General features: G+C 51.0%; 1 protein-coding gene across 1 annotated transcript in view; it reads left to right on the forward strand.

Moving 5' to 3' along the window:
• MGAT4B (alpha-1,3-mannosyl-glycoprotein 4-beta-N-acetylglucosaminyltransferase B) overlaps positions 1–14,493 on the forward strand; it is a 43,381-nt gene that overhangs the window by 22,032 nt on the left and 6,856 nt on the right. The window contains exons 2-8 of the mRNA XM_082771833.1: positions 6,671–6,850; positions 7,563–7,703; positions 8,786–8,919; positions 10,577–10,623; positions 13,092–13,205; positions 13,571–13,646; positions 14,376–14,490. Coding sequence (XP_082627959.1) covers positions 6,671–6,850; positions 7,563–7,703; positions 8,786–8,919; positions 10,577–10,623; positions 13,092–13,205; positions 13,571–13,646; positions 14,376–14,490 — 807 coding nt within the window. The remainder of the gene's footprint in view (positions 1–6,670; positions 6,851–7,562; positions 7,704–8,785; positions 8,920–10,576; positions 10,624–13,091; positions 13,206–13,570; positions 13,647–14,375; positions 14,491–14,493) is intronic.

The raw sequence follows: 14,493 nt of genomic DNA on the forward strand, positions 1-14,493 counted from the left end.
ACAAGAAGAATAGAAGTCTGTGATATATTTTCATTATATCACTCTATTTTATATGCTTTTCATCATGAGCCCTATTATGCCCATTGCAAGATGAATAATCTCATATATTTTCTTTCCTCACAGAGCAGGGTTTTTTCAGCCCTTTGATCATTTTCATCACCCTCTTCTAAAGCCCCTTTTAAGTCCATAATAATACTCCTTTTCAGATGAGGTGAAGACTATTCTGGGATTAGGCAGCATCATTTTAATAATGTTATAATCTTCATGCTATTATTTTCCGTCCCATTCACCAAGCAGGCCAACATCTCTGCCTCCCTCGCCATCCCCTTTTCCCCCTGGATTGCCGCAGAGCAGCACCAAGACGCTCTGATGCTCTGGTCTCCTTCCGAGTTAATGTTGTTAGTTAAGAACCCTGTGAAAAATACATTGATTCCCCTCTCCTCCCTGATTAATATTTATCTGTCAGCTTTGGTGTCAATTTGCCATTCCATTGCCTTTTCTCCGGGTCACTTGGTTGGTCTTGGGCTTTGACTAACTTATCTCTGTGTCACCTCTACCTTTTGCTACCTTGCAAATTCATCTCTTTCTTCAGATCCTTACTAAATCTATGAGACAGAGGTTTTAATACCAAACCTTATGGCCTCCTCTTAAACCTTTGCTTTGATGAAAATTCACTGTTTAATACTGCATTCTTTCTCTTTTGATCAACGGCAGTGTTTGCCCTCTTTCCTTCTGCCCCTTCGCTGTTTCGCAGCAGAACGAGTTGCCATCTGATGAGTCTGCCTCGTTAAATCCCTCGGACAGGTTGATAAACTCCCAGACAAATGCAGGGCTGGTTTCTTCTGCAGAAGCTGATGCTGCCTTATGCCTTCTGGGAATTTCCTCCTTGTCACTGCTTTTGTTTGTGGCATGGCAAAACCCTGGGGGACCCGTGCTGATCCGGGAGTGTTTTGTCTCCTTCAGCGTTGTTCACCCATGGAGCTGGGCTGCGGGAGCAGTGCCCGAAATCTGCTCTGCTGGTGCCCAAGAGGAATCTGATGGCTTCTGGTACCTCCCCTGCCATCTGACATGGTGTAGGCACAGGTGATGGGCCCGTCCCTGGTGGTTTGTTAGTGCTGAATTTCTGCATTTTGCTCTTGGTGCCTGCATCCCCCCAGGGCTCCACAGGCAGCATCAGGACTTTGCGCGTTTTAGAAATGCTGGCTTTCTTTCATCCCATGCTGTATTTCTGATCACCTCTTTGGCCTCCCCTGCCCACTACAGTGACTCTGGGCTTTCCCCATCAGTGACCGTGGCAGCACCATCACGCACGACACGTTTTCTATGAGCTGGGGACCCCTGTGCTGCTTCCTTTCTTCCCCATCCCCTGCCCTGCCCGCCTCTCTCTGCACCTACAGCTGTTTTCCCAGTAATAATGAGCTTTCTAGTGCTGCTAAGGACTCTGCTTTCCATGGTACTCTGTGTCCTGGTGTTAACCACAAATTATAACAGTGCTAATGGAAAATGAATAAAGAAACTTGAAGTGTATTTTTATAAGCAGTGGCTAGAAAATATCCATTGTGACTCAGTACCCCGGTGGTTTGGTGCACGGTGGTGTTCTGTCAGATAATGTTTGTTGAAGAAAGCAAGTAAAGCACCTGCATTTGCTGTGTGCTGGATGCTCTTTCTGATTACCAGGATGAAGCCAGGACCTGCCTGCCTGCCCTGGCAGCGATGGGCAAGGCTATGGAAGCACTGAGCAGCCACGGAGCTTAGCAGAAAGCCTGCCTGGGACCCCGGGCTGTTTGCAACCATGGGAGCCTTTTGGGATGTTCATCCTGCCCTTCCTGATCCCTCCTGCCCTTCCTGGTCCCACCTGGCAGATACAGCTCCCAGAAATTTGGCCCTTTGGCCCTGACCGTGTTTGATTTGTCCCAGTGGGTGCATATATCCTAAGCTGTCAAAATATTTATGGTTTTAAAAGACGAGCTTGAGGCTGCAAATGTTAGCCCTCCATGGAGCAGGAGGCTTCTCCCTGCGAGTGGGATTTCAACACCTCGCTCATCGTGCACGAGGACAGCTGGTGTTTCTTTAGACCTGAAGGACAAGACCTGCTTGATCTCATCCTGCCCAGCAAGGGCAGAGACTTTTGGGGGATATTTTGGCTGCTGAGCTCTCCCGTCTTTTTCCCTCCCTGCTACTAGACTGATTTTTTTTACTATCTCTATTTGTGGGCTGTCACAGCTGTCACCTGCAGCTCCACACAGCCCAGCAGTCCCTTCCTTGCGGCTGTTGGGGTTGCTTTGGGATTCTGTTGATGACACGTCTCTAAAGCTGGTTTCTTCCTTCCACAGTCAAACCAGCAAATGGCAAAATTTAGCTTTTGATGGTATGAAATATTTATGGTGGAATTATTGTGGATGGCTGTGTAGCTGTGCAAGGGCTGTCCCAGCTGTGTGCCACGGCAGCACCAACCTTTTGCACATCTCAGCAGCTGAACCGAATTCACCGACGCGGCACAGTCACTCCTGATACCCGTTTTAACGGTCCGGTGAAATCCCATTAGCAAACACCTAACGAACATCACGATTCAATCAGGGCAGTCCAGAGCATGATGTGTGGAGTGGTGCCAGCATTATATAAATCATTAAACATCAAAACGTAAAATCGACGATCATCACCCAGGGCTGAGGGCGCCTGAACCTCGCTCCAGACGAGGTTGGGATGCTCGCTGTGCTCGATAACGTCTACGGAGAAAGTTCAGCTTTCTGCTCTCACTCCCCCTGTGTTGTGACTGACTGCGCTTGCTTTTGGCTGCTCTGTCCCTGGAAACTCTGGTGTTTGTGTTGATCGCAGCACTCGCAGCAGAAGGGTCAAAATGCGCCGTTACGCTCTCGAAGCCAAGATTTTATAAACAGATTAGAGGCCTGGGAGTTGTTTTGAGTTTTTAAGCAAAGTCTCTCAAAAGCCTTCCTAATGAGAGGCAAATCCAGCTAGCAGAGGCAGTGCAGGCTGGGCGGGAGGGAGGGAGCTGCCCATCGCAGCCCTGCCGGCAGAGGTTATCTGCACACAACAGAAGCACAGGGCAAGTGCTCCCAAAATGTGGGTGTACGGGGAACATGCCACCCGCTCCCCGGGGGGCTGAACACCATTTGAGAGACAGAGCACAGGATTATAGGACTCTTGACTATATGTATGTGTGTCCACATGGATGAATGACCCTGAGATTTCGGAGTGGGGGCTTTGTCAGCATTGGCCTGATTTTGCGCCCATCTGCTGTTTTAGGCTCAGATTAGGTTTTTTGCTTTGACTCAAAAACTGGAAGTGGAAAAGCAGTGGATGTGGGCATCCCAGCCCTTCCCTCTGCTGGCAAACCCGCTTCACCTCATCGTCACTTCAGCAAGAGCAAAGCCACATCATTCCTCTCTCCCTTTGTGCTAAGCGAGCGCCTCTCAGGTGGACTGAAACCTTTGGGAAGCCCGCAGCAGGTCAGCTGGGGGCCCCCGCATCAAAACCAAACCTTGGCAGCTGCTGCTGGGCACAGATGGGGAGAGATAACGGAGCCAAGGGAGGAGCCAATGCTTGGTCAGCGTGATGCTGGGTCGGCACGATGCTCAGCCGGTGTGAGGCTCGGTTGGTCTGATGCTCAGCCAGACTCCCAGCTCCATCCTGCAGGCTCCCACCTAGCACTGAATTTCTATCTTTATTAAAGCAGTGTATTTTAAGCCCGAAGCAATGTGTTATCTCTCAAGAAAACACAAGATGAGTCTTTTTTTTTTAATACAGTTACAGCGAGGAGTTTCTGTCCTGCAGCACTTGTTGTCGGGATATTTTAAGAGCTCTACCCTCTTGTGCTGGGTGGGACTACAGTAAATAGGGAGACAGTGAGCCTTGCTGCTTGGAAAGGTCAGGAAAGGCTCTGTGCTGAACTGCCACTACCTGAAAGATTTGTTCAGCCTAATTAGCAGCTAATCACTTCTGCATCCAGCCTGGCCTGCAGATGTGGGAGCCAGCTTCGCCCCTGCACCCTGCTGCCCTTGGTGTTTTTTTGGGGCCCTCCCTGGGTTAGCAGTCGAGGGACATGCAAGGAAAGCAGCTTGTATCCTTGTGTCACCACAGCCTGATGAGTGCGAAATGGCGTTACTGGAAAGTCGTGAGGAGCTGCACGCCCATCTCGGGCTTTGTCTCAGGCTGTTCAAGCTGTCACCGTAACTGGTCACGATCGATCAGCTTTTAAATTTCATGAAATTTTAATTAAAGAATGGAAAGCCAACTAAGACATCATAGGACAAGAGCACTGGAAACAAATACAATTTCACTTCCAACCATTAGCCGGAAAAGCAGCAAATGGTTGACTGCACATCACCATCGCAGCCTAATGAAAAGTACAGCTCTTGGCTTCAGCGGGCAGGTCATTAGTGCCTGAATAATCAGTGACATTTCCCTTCTCGGTCTGACACAAACGAAGTGCAGTGCTCTGGAAAAAGCCATTAAGCACAAAGCCCTGCGTTCTGCTCCAGGTACTGCAGAACGAGGCCTGATGCCTGCAGCAAGGACTCGCTCACAGCCGCACAGCCCTAACCCTAAACCCAGGTGCACCAAGATCCTGAAGCTTGGTGCTGCCCCTTGGTCCCTTCAATAACACAAAATGAGGTTTGGTCCTCATAGATGCAGCTACTAAACGATACGTGTGTGAAAAGCTCTCATCTGGACGATGTGGGAGCTTAGAGGTAAATTCTTACATCTGTGAGCTAGCACCAGGTAAAGAGCGCATTCATCGTGTGGGGAATTTAATTGAAGCAGTGAGTCCCCAAGGTTGTCTGGGGGGCAGGGACCCCATGGGGGGCGTTTGTTGTAGGCAAAAGCATTAGAGAGCGCTTGACTCAGAACGTTGTTGTCTTGGAAACTCTGTGCTTTGGAGCTGCGTATTGTTTGATCTTCAAAACACACTTTTTTTATTTGCTTGTGGACCCCAAAATAGAAATTGTTGATGCAGTCGGTGTATCTTTTTTCAATGGCTCTGGTTTATATTTAGCCCCATGCTGGAAGCTCCGGGGCCGTATTTTCGGTCGTGTTAGCTGTCCTGGCTGTGTTTGGGCTGCGGGTCTGATATTCGGTGGATAAACATGTTTTGGTGTGGTTCTGTGAGCTATAACCTTACTGAAAACACATGAACAACCACAGATAAACATGTGTGTTTACTGAGTACACAAGTCTCATTAATAATGTGGTAAAAGTGACCGAGGAAAGTTCATTAATCAGTAACCAATTCCACTCCCAGCCATTGTACAGTCGGTTCCGGCTGAAGGCACTCAGTAGTTTTACTGTTTAAAAAGGGCGTGCCGACAAGATGTTGTCTTGAAATAAAATCTTTATTACCCTATCAAAAGTTACTTCTTTATTTATATTACATTATTATGTTTCTTTAAGGTGTGTATCCGGACACTTGAATTTATATAAGCACCCCAGCACTATTGCCACATGATATTCTGTATTTCTCACCACATCACTCGGTGTCGTGCAGGCCCTTGCCTGCTTTCAGCCCCCAGCACTGAGCCACGGGGCCCTGTGGGGTTCTGGGGCACCGAGTGCTTCTTTCACCATAAAAGAGGACAGCGAGCACATTCTAACCACAGGCAGAATACATATTCGGGGCTTGCTTGAAGGCAGGGAGGGCTGAATGAAAACCTGTGGGGTTTCTGTGGGCGTGGGAGCAGCTGTCTGTCTGTCCACCCCGTGGACAAGACCTCTCAGCATGCCAGGAGCTGCCTGCGCCTGCCATTCCTGCGGTTAGGAGCATCTCTTCCACAGCCGCTACAACCAAGCACTTTTAAAAGCCTCTCGAGCCAGCCTGGGCAGCTTGTTCTCCCTGGAGATGCCCCGTGCCATCTGGAGAAGGCCCCCGCGATGCCGCTGCCCTCGCCCCGATTATTCATGCTGGGCCATCTGCAGCAGCCGTGTCTGTGGCACAGCTGAGCACGTGGTGCCAGCTCCTTCCCCGCGAGCCCAAGGTTTGACTTCTGCTCACCCTGCTGATAAACTGTCCTTTGAAGCAGGCCTTGCGAGGGAATTTTAGGTTCTTTTCTGTGGGAAGGAAAGCATGGGGATGTGGCACCGTGTGGCCATGGCCCCATCTGCCACAGCTTCAGGGCTGGTGTGCGGAGGTCCCCAGCTGTGTCCTCTCTCGGAGACCAGCTCTCATCTCACGCCCAGAGCTTTTGCTCTTAAACTCTTATTTTTGCACCACAAGGGAACCCAAGCAAGGTTCAAGGCGATTGAAAATATTTATATTCCTTGTTTTTTTTCATGGTTTTACCAGGTCAGCAACACCAGTACTCCCAGTTCTTTTTCTCTTGACTCCTGGTCCCCGCTGCTCGCTCCAGCAGTTGCCTTCTCACACACACAAAGTGCTGGAGCTGCAGAGGGGCACGGTATTGCTCTTAAAATTAACTCCAGCAGCATGTGTAGCAAAGAAGAGCTAACTTGCAGAACTTTTTGCTGCATGATTTTGTTGCATAGCATCAGGTCATAGGTCTGTATGACCCAGGAACCCAAGTTAATGAGAAAAAGTCACTTTTTCGTTGTGGTTCTGTAACTTTGTGAAGGTAGGGAAGGGATGAATGCTTTTGCTTTTGCAGCTTGAAACCCTTCAGAGCATGGAAGAGAAAACTCCTCTCTTTCCCATCCACAGGCGACGTTGTGGATATCTACCAGCGGGAGTTTCTGGCTCTCCGGGACCGACTGCACGCAGCCGAGCAGGAGAGCCTGAAGCGCTCCAAGGAGCTGAACCTGGTCCTGGAGGAGATCAAGCGAGCCATCTCGGAGAAGCAGGCCCTGCGGGATATCAACCGGACCTGGAGCAGCTTATCTGGTGAATAGCAGGAGCTGAGGATCTCGGGATGTTTTGAAGGTTGCTAGAGAGGAGGTAGAGAGGTGCGCGTGCGTGCAGGGCTGCAGGTAGGACGGTGCTCTTCTCCCTCCTGGCACCAGCAAATTGTGGGGCTCAGAGGGCTTGATTTGTTCTTTATTATTTAATACAATGAACTTGGGAACTCTTAAACTCCTGTTTAATTACAGGTGCATATGCATCATTAAACACTGAGATTTGCCTCTGCCAGTGATATTTGCCAACTTGCTTGCTTATAGTTTGTTTGTTTTTTTTTTTCTTGCAAGTCATACATACCGTTTCCTATGGCTGTACTGAATCCATATGGAAAATGGGTATCTGAAGACACGGGAGAGGAAGGAGTTAGACTGGCTGAGCACCCCTTGCCGATTTATTTGTTGTTTTTTTTTAAGTTGCTCAGTTGAAGAAAATTGGATCTCTCCAGAAAGATCTGATTTGGCCTTCAGTTGATCTTCATTCTCCCCCTTCCTTCCCAAATATTTTGGGACTTCTCTAAGGCTCTCATAGCTCCAGCTGAACTTTAATTGGGTTTGTGGTAGTGTGTTAAAGGTTGGCCTGATTTTTTTATAACCCAGCAGTAGTCTCGGGTGGCCAGGCTGCTCTAAAAAGGCTGTTTGCCTTGCAGTCTCTTCCTACATACAGTTCCTTGCGTATTGATTCCCTTTTCCTTTTTAAGACGAAACCAAGTTAAAACTGTGGAATATCACCAACAAGAATGTGCTGCACCTTCCCACCATCTTCCATCATTTGCCACATTTGCTGTCAAAGGAGAACAGTCTGCAGCCAGCCGTGCATGTGGGACAGGGGCGCACTGGAGGTAAATGGGAATTAGTGCTGCTTCTGGTGCTCTTCCTCTCAGCTGGTGCCTGTCCCTGCCCTTTCCTCCGGGCCTGGCTGCGGTGCGGAGATGAGCAGGACTGGAGGAACGGCTGCATGCATCATGCAAGCTTCCTTGGTGCAGCGGCACATGGGGTGGGTAAGCCATGTAGCCTCTGCGAGCCAGGATGACTGGAGGATGTCTGTGCTCTTGAGATGTTCTCGGTGCTTCTCTCAGATGTTTTTTGCTGCTTTCCATCTCCAGAGCGCTCTGGGCTTTGCCTATAAGGTGGTCAGATGAGAGCACAGTTTGCAGTGCAATTTGTGGAGACTCTAACCTGTCTTAGGAGACAAATCCCACCTGGGGTAGGACGTTGGTTCCCAGACAATTCCCATCCCTGCTCCTGAATCCCAACCCAAAGCCAAGCAACCACCTGATCCCTCCTAAACTGAGGTGCTTCGTCCATGGGTGGGTGTTGAAGAACAAGGGTGGTCTTGAAGTTACCGTCAGAGGCTGGAAAGGCCCTTGGGAGGGGAGGGATTTGGGGCATTTCTTAAGGCATCAGTCTTTGGGAGAGAAAAGAAGGCATCTCTGATTCCTTTCTATTTTTCATAAAGCAGTACAAAACCAAGTTTGCTGGCTGAATGGGCTCACCCCGAGTTAGGCATAACCAGGCTGCTCATGGCCGTGAACACCTTGACACTCCCATGTCCCACATTTCCAAAATCAAGCCTCAGCAAGGCTGCAGGTGTGGGAGAGCCCATGGCCAACCACCCCTGCAGGTGCTTGCAGAGGCCGGGCAGTGTGTGGACAGCAGGTCCCGGCTGTCCTGGAAGCATCTGGCCACGATTGGTGCCCTTCCAGATGGGTGCACTGGGGTGCTACTGGTTGGTACTGGGCTGGGGCACTGGAGTACAGGAGCCCCACGCAGCCCAGGCACCCAGCAACCTGCTGAGCACCTTTGGGTTTTAATGATGGAGTCAGGCACCGAGCAGGAGAACCACGAGGCGGTCACGGGAACTGCGAGAAACGTCTTGTCCCAGCACACCCCCTCTCTAAAATCTCTTCTTGGCCCTGGGCAGTGTCCGTCGTGATGGGAATCCCCAGCGTGAAGCGGGAGGTGCACTCCTACCTGACAGACACCCTCAGCTCCCTCATCTCCGAGCTCACGCAGCAGGAGAAGGAGGACTCGGTCATCGTCGTCCTCATCGCTGAGGTAAGATGGAGCTGGGCCTGTTGATCCCGCTTCCCTGGCCACATCCCACCCTACTGACAGACTGGGTGCCAAATGGGACGGCTGCATGCCCGGAGGCTGAGTCTTGCCACTGGGCAGATAGGCCCAGCCTTGGGCTACTGTCCCACCAGGATCATGAGGTGCATCCCACCCAAAATGAAGCCCTGGTTTGGGCAGGGAAGGTCAGGGTGCGAGCAGGAATATGCCTCACATCGGCACCTACCAGTGTGGCACGTGCTTTGATCTGGTCTAAATCATGCTGCCTCTTGCAGGGTGCTGGAGTGGTTGTTCCCGAAACAAGCTGGAGTGGCCCCATGGCCACATCTCAGGGGCTCTCAGACTCCTCCTGCAGCAGCTTGGTTTCTCAGCCATACCTCTGAAATAGCTCTAACGCCTCTCTCCAGACCCAAGAGCCCACTTATTTGGGGCTGAGACTAATACGCTGCTTTGTACGCCTGTGTGGAGCAACCAGAATCAGTTGCTGAATCCAGAGGCTAAAAAGCCTTGATACATTAATCCACAAGAGCTGCTTTTATCCACGGGTTTAGATGGTTATTTTTCTCCGTGGCTTTCCCCTCGGGATTATTTTTGTGAGCCTGAAATGCATTTGTCTTAATTTCCAGAAATCCAGTGAGGATGATAAACCTCAGTGGCGTGTTACTGGGAGCGGAACAAAGATAAACGCCTGCTTTTGCAGCCTCTTTACCCGTGATTTGACGTGTAGAGTCGCGTTTGGCTGCCGGGTCCCTGGCTGGTATTTCCATAACAGAGCTTGAGCCTTGTTTGTCCCCTCGAGAAAAACCCTCCCTTGTCACCGTTGCAGCGTGGAGGCGCTGGCCTTGGCTGGTGACACACGTCCCCATATCACACGTGTCACTTCCACCCGGGGCCGGGGCAGCAGCAGCCGACCCCAGCTTCTTCACTGCTGCGTCTGCAGATCTGCCCGGACCCGCGGTCCCGGTCCCGTGATTGATGCAGCCTCCCAGAACAATACAGCCGCCAGGAAACACACACGTTTCTGCTCCTGGGTCTCCTGCCCTTTGTTCTGGGGTTTGTTTTCCCGGTCACCCTGCAAATGTTTTCTGGCCCGTGCAGATAGCGCCTCGCAGCGCCGCCGACCTTCACCTCCGAACCGCCGCAGGTTGCGGGGTGGGTTGTGGGAACAAGCTGTTGTTTTAGGACGAAAAGTGTTGAAACGAAGTTGAAATGAAAATGCGAGCATGTAAATAACCCCTGTTTTTCACAAGAGGGGTGGAGATCCTCTTCCGCAGAGAAGATTGTTTGGATGAAAGCCAGCGTGTATAAAAAAAAAAAAAAGCAAATAGCCCAGCGGTTAACGCTTTGTGCAAACACCAGCAGGGGCAGAAGCACCAGCAGAGCAGGGGTGATGAGGCACAGGGTCTTGCATTTTCCGGTGTGCTTTGGCTCTGTGGTGGCTTGGGCTAACACCGGCCCCAAAGGAGGGCTCCTAGGAATCTGTCAGGGCATTAAAAGGGAAAAAAGGAGACACACAGATAAAGGATGGTGACACCTGAGGTGCTGACAGTATGCCCAGGGAATATTCCATGTGATTTCTAAAACACGGGACAGGACAGGCTTGAGGCTGACCAATCTAACGCTGTTTAACTTTTGTTTTCAGACAGATGCGCAGTACACAGCTGGAGTGGCAGAAAATATCAAAAACTTGTAAGCATTTCTGAATGACTACGCTGGTATGCTCTGTGCCTGCCGTGGGGCAGCTCCTTTAAGGAGAAAACACGCTTTTTGCAACCCTTTTGTATCGCTGTTGTTGTTTGCTTTGTTTTCTGTTCTGGCCTGCCTTTGCTTTTGCTGCTTCCAGTTCTGCTTGTTCCAAAATGTGTCCCATATGTAGCTTCCAGTAGGCTGCTTTGTGCGTGCAGTATTTAACACACATGGCCGTGCCATTCCGTTTTGCTCTTTCTGTGCTGTGGTGTCACGAGAAGATGGATTATTTAGGTTTACAATAATCCTGGCAATTGTTTCCGTGCCTTGTGCAGCCCTCTACCTGCTCTGCGGAGTCAGAGCAACTGGGCAGCGTGGCAAGCACGCCCAAATGCTAGCGCCTTAGTTTGCTTTCAAAAATCCATGTTTGGTTTTGCTTCCCTCTCCAGCCTGTTTGTTTTTCCCATGCGCTAGGCGACAGTAACATTTTTCCCTCCTGCTAGCTGCGATTCACATCCCAGAGCCTTCAGTGGCTTTTGCAGCGCCGTGGTTGCTTCGTCTGGGGCTGCTTGGGCAGCAGCCGGCGGTGAAGCATTAACCGTGAGCCAGGCCAGGCCTTGCCAGCATCAGAGCTCAGAGGCAGAAGAAAAAACGGGGAGCGAAGAGGCTCTGCCCGCAGTCCAGCTCCTGCGATTGCATGTTTCCAAAGGCTCGCAGGAACCATAGCACAAGAAGGAGGCTCCGAAGGGCAGCGCATCCGACCAGCGCCCGTCCCCGAGCCAATGATGGGCGAGGGGCTGGGACAAGCGAAGGGTTGTGTGCTGGGCACCGGGAGCAGAGCTGAAACAGAGCCCTCCATCTTGCTGTGCAGAGGCTGGCAGAGCTCCCTCCTCCTGCCTGCTGGCTGCAGGACGCACTTAGCGGGGATAATGGGCTGATTGTCTGCGGCAGCCTGATGAAATTACCGGGCGCCCGCTGCAGCAAGTGCTCTGCGGAGATGGCCTGCGACTTTAATTGGCTTAATGATTTTATTTCTCTCCCCACCCCTGTTGGCTGACATGATTTTTCTTCCAAATGGAAGCGAGGTGGTGTGGGGACAGGGTGGGCCGAGCTCACGTTGCAGGAGGGGGGAAAGCAGCCGCTGCCTCGCTGCAGGTTTTGTCCACTTCTGCTTCGCCGCTGTGTGAGGAGGGGAAGCTTCGGAAATAGTTGGAAGTCTTGCCAGTTCCAGGAGGGAATAAGGAAGAGAAAAATAAGTGAGAAGTTTTTGGCATTCTCGCTGCTTTGTCTCCCTCTGCCACATCTCCCATCCTCCAGGCTCTGCACAAACAAAGGAAATCAACCTTGCACCAAATGTTCTCAAAAAGGGCAGTATAAAAATAACTGGTTTTCCTGCTTATCTCTGGCAGTTGCAGTAATCTCTGGGTATTGCTTGCAGCTCTTGTGTAGGTACATATTTTTCAGACAAATGAGATTTTTGTTGTTGTTGTTTGGGTTTGACCCTTTAAAGGCTTCTTAACCACATTACAGGGAAAATATATGCTGATTTGCCTAGGTAGAACTCCCGCTGGCTATCCTAACTACAGCACAGTGCGGTGCTTTAAGTAACTTATCAGAAAGGCATAACATAATCTCTGCAAAATGGCTTTTAATTACTAACACACTCAGAAAATCTCTAAGTGTCGGTAATGTCAGCAAGTCCTTCCTTTGGTGTGCCAGTCTGCTGGGCCCTTTAATCCTGTCGAGGGGACTCAGTGCATGTGGCTTCTCTCTAAGGCTGCCCCGTGTTTTCATAAGTGCCACAAATACCAGGCAGTGCCTCTGGGACAAGCTGTGGGCTGCTTGGGCAGAACTTTGGGCTGGTTTCTCAGTGTTCCCACTTCTCCTGTCCTTTATCTCAGCTGTCCTGGGTGCTGGTACAGACCGCACCATGTCTGTGTGGCCATCCTTTAGGAACGTGCTGGGACTCTGCCACCCACCAGGCAGCGCCACTTCTCTGCAGCCCCTGTTGACCTCTCCAGTGGTGCCCTGCTTTCTCAGCACACCAGCTTTGTGGCACTGCAGAAAGCACTGAGCAGTTCAGGGAATCAGGGAAAATGGTTTCTCCACCAGTACCGAAAGTCATTCCCTCTTGCTGGCGTCTGGGGCAGGCAGTGCACTTATGGTCACCTGCAAAAATGATGTGTCACCAGCCCGGCGTGCCACCAGCAGTCAGCATGTGTGCCAGGGATGCTAGGGGAGCACATGGGCTGCCAGAGACCATGGGAGGGAGCAAGCAGCTTTAAATCTTGGTGACAGTCCCCAGTGCTGTCCTTCAGTGAGGGTGGAGGTGCATTGGCTGCTGGGGAGGTTGTTCTTAGAGGCTGCATTTTGTGTTTGGTTCTGCGGCTCAGTGTTTACCCAGCGAATTGCTCAATGAAATGGTATGTCAAGTGTGGAGGTGTTCATTCTCTGCTGTCTTTCTCCTTCAGATTCCCAAAGGAAATACACTCAGGTCTCCTGGAGGTAATTTCCCCCTCTCCGCATTTCTATCCTGATTTCTCACACCTGCGAGAATCCTTTGGGGACCCCAAGGAAAGAGTCAGGTAAGAATCAATGAACTTAAGAGCAAGCACACCCTGAATTAAGTCTTCCCTTCAGACTCCAGCAGGAAAAGCTCTTCTGCAGGTCCAGGCGAGGCCCCAAAACTGGCTTTATCCAGGGGGAAGGACATGGTGTGGGGGGATACGAGCTGGTGGCAGCCTTGCAGTGCTCACCTTGAGCTGCAACGTTTCCATCACCAAGCTATGGGGTGGCCTTAACCCAGAGCATGCTCCTTTTGGAAGTCCTTGGGTTGTGCAGCAGCTCGGAGCGGATCATTTAGAGTCCAAAAGGAGCGACTGCATGCCACCCACTCCTCCCAGCTGCCACCAGGCCTCCGTCAGCTTCCCTTTGCCTTTGTCTGTTGCAGGTGGAGGACCAAGCAGAACCTTGACTACTGCTTTTTAATGATGTACGCCCAGTCCAAAGGCATATATTACGTGCAGGTAGGTTTGGTGCTGGGGGCAGAGAGGAGGTGGGTGTACGTGTGCGTACTGCAGCTTGCACCCAGCTGAAGAAGTGTGTGTCTTGGTGTGTGATGGGGCTGAGCTCACAGTAAAAGCTGGCCTTTGTGTCAGGCCCTACATCCCTGTGCACATTTTACATTGAATCACACACTTTTTATTTTTAAAAGTTAATCTTGCATTTTTTTTCGTGCTTCTTGGTGATTCAGCCATTCCTGTGCGTGGCTGGGCTGAGCACGCCAACCCCAGGGGCTGCTTTCCTATGGGAGCGAGGCCTTGGCCAGTGTGTGGCTGTGGAGGGGTGAGTCCTCCTGGGGCCTGCACATGCATGGTGTCACGGTTTGTGGAGGAACATCTAACCTGAACCTCTTCCAGCATTCATTCCTACCATCCATCCCTCCAGCTGATGGGAATAGGTGCTGCCGGACGCTGCTGTGTGTGAAGCATGGCTTGGCAGACGTGGCTGCTGAGTTTTGTGATGGCCAGATAGTTTTCTAAGATGCTTCACACTTGGAGACCTTTCCCCTAGGGAGGGCAAGAGTCCTTGCTTTGTTTAGCTGTTACACTGGGTGAGGATCTCCTTGGAGAGCCTTCCAAAATAAACTAGGTCTGCCAAGGCTTTCCTCCACTCTACAGCACGACTGCTCTGCAGAGAGGCTCTTACTGGAGCCTGGACGTGTCATTGGCACTGAGTGTCCCTTCCTCTTGCAGCTGGAGGACGATATCGTGGCCAAACCAAACTATCTCAGCACGATGAAGAACTTTGCCTTGCAGCAACCCTCCGAGGAGTGGATGATCCTGGAGTTCTCTCAGCTGGGGTTTATCGGTA

This window comes from Aythya marila (genome assembly GCF_965140915.1).
Source record: "Aythya marila genome assembly, chromosome: 14".
NCBI lineage: Eukaryota > Metazoa > Chordata > Aves > Anseriformes > Anatidae > Aythya > Aythya marila.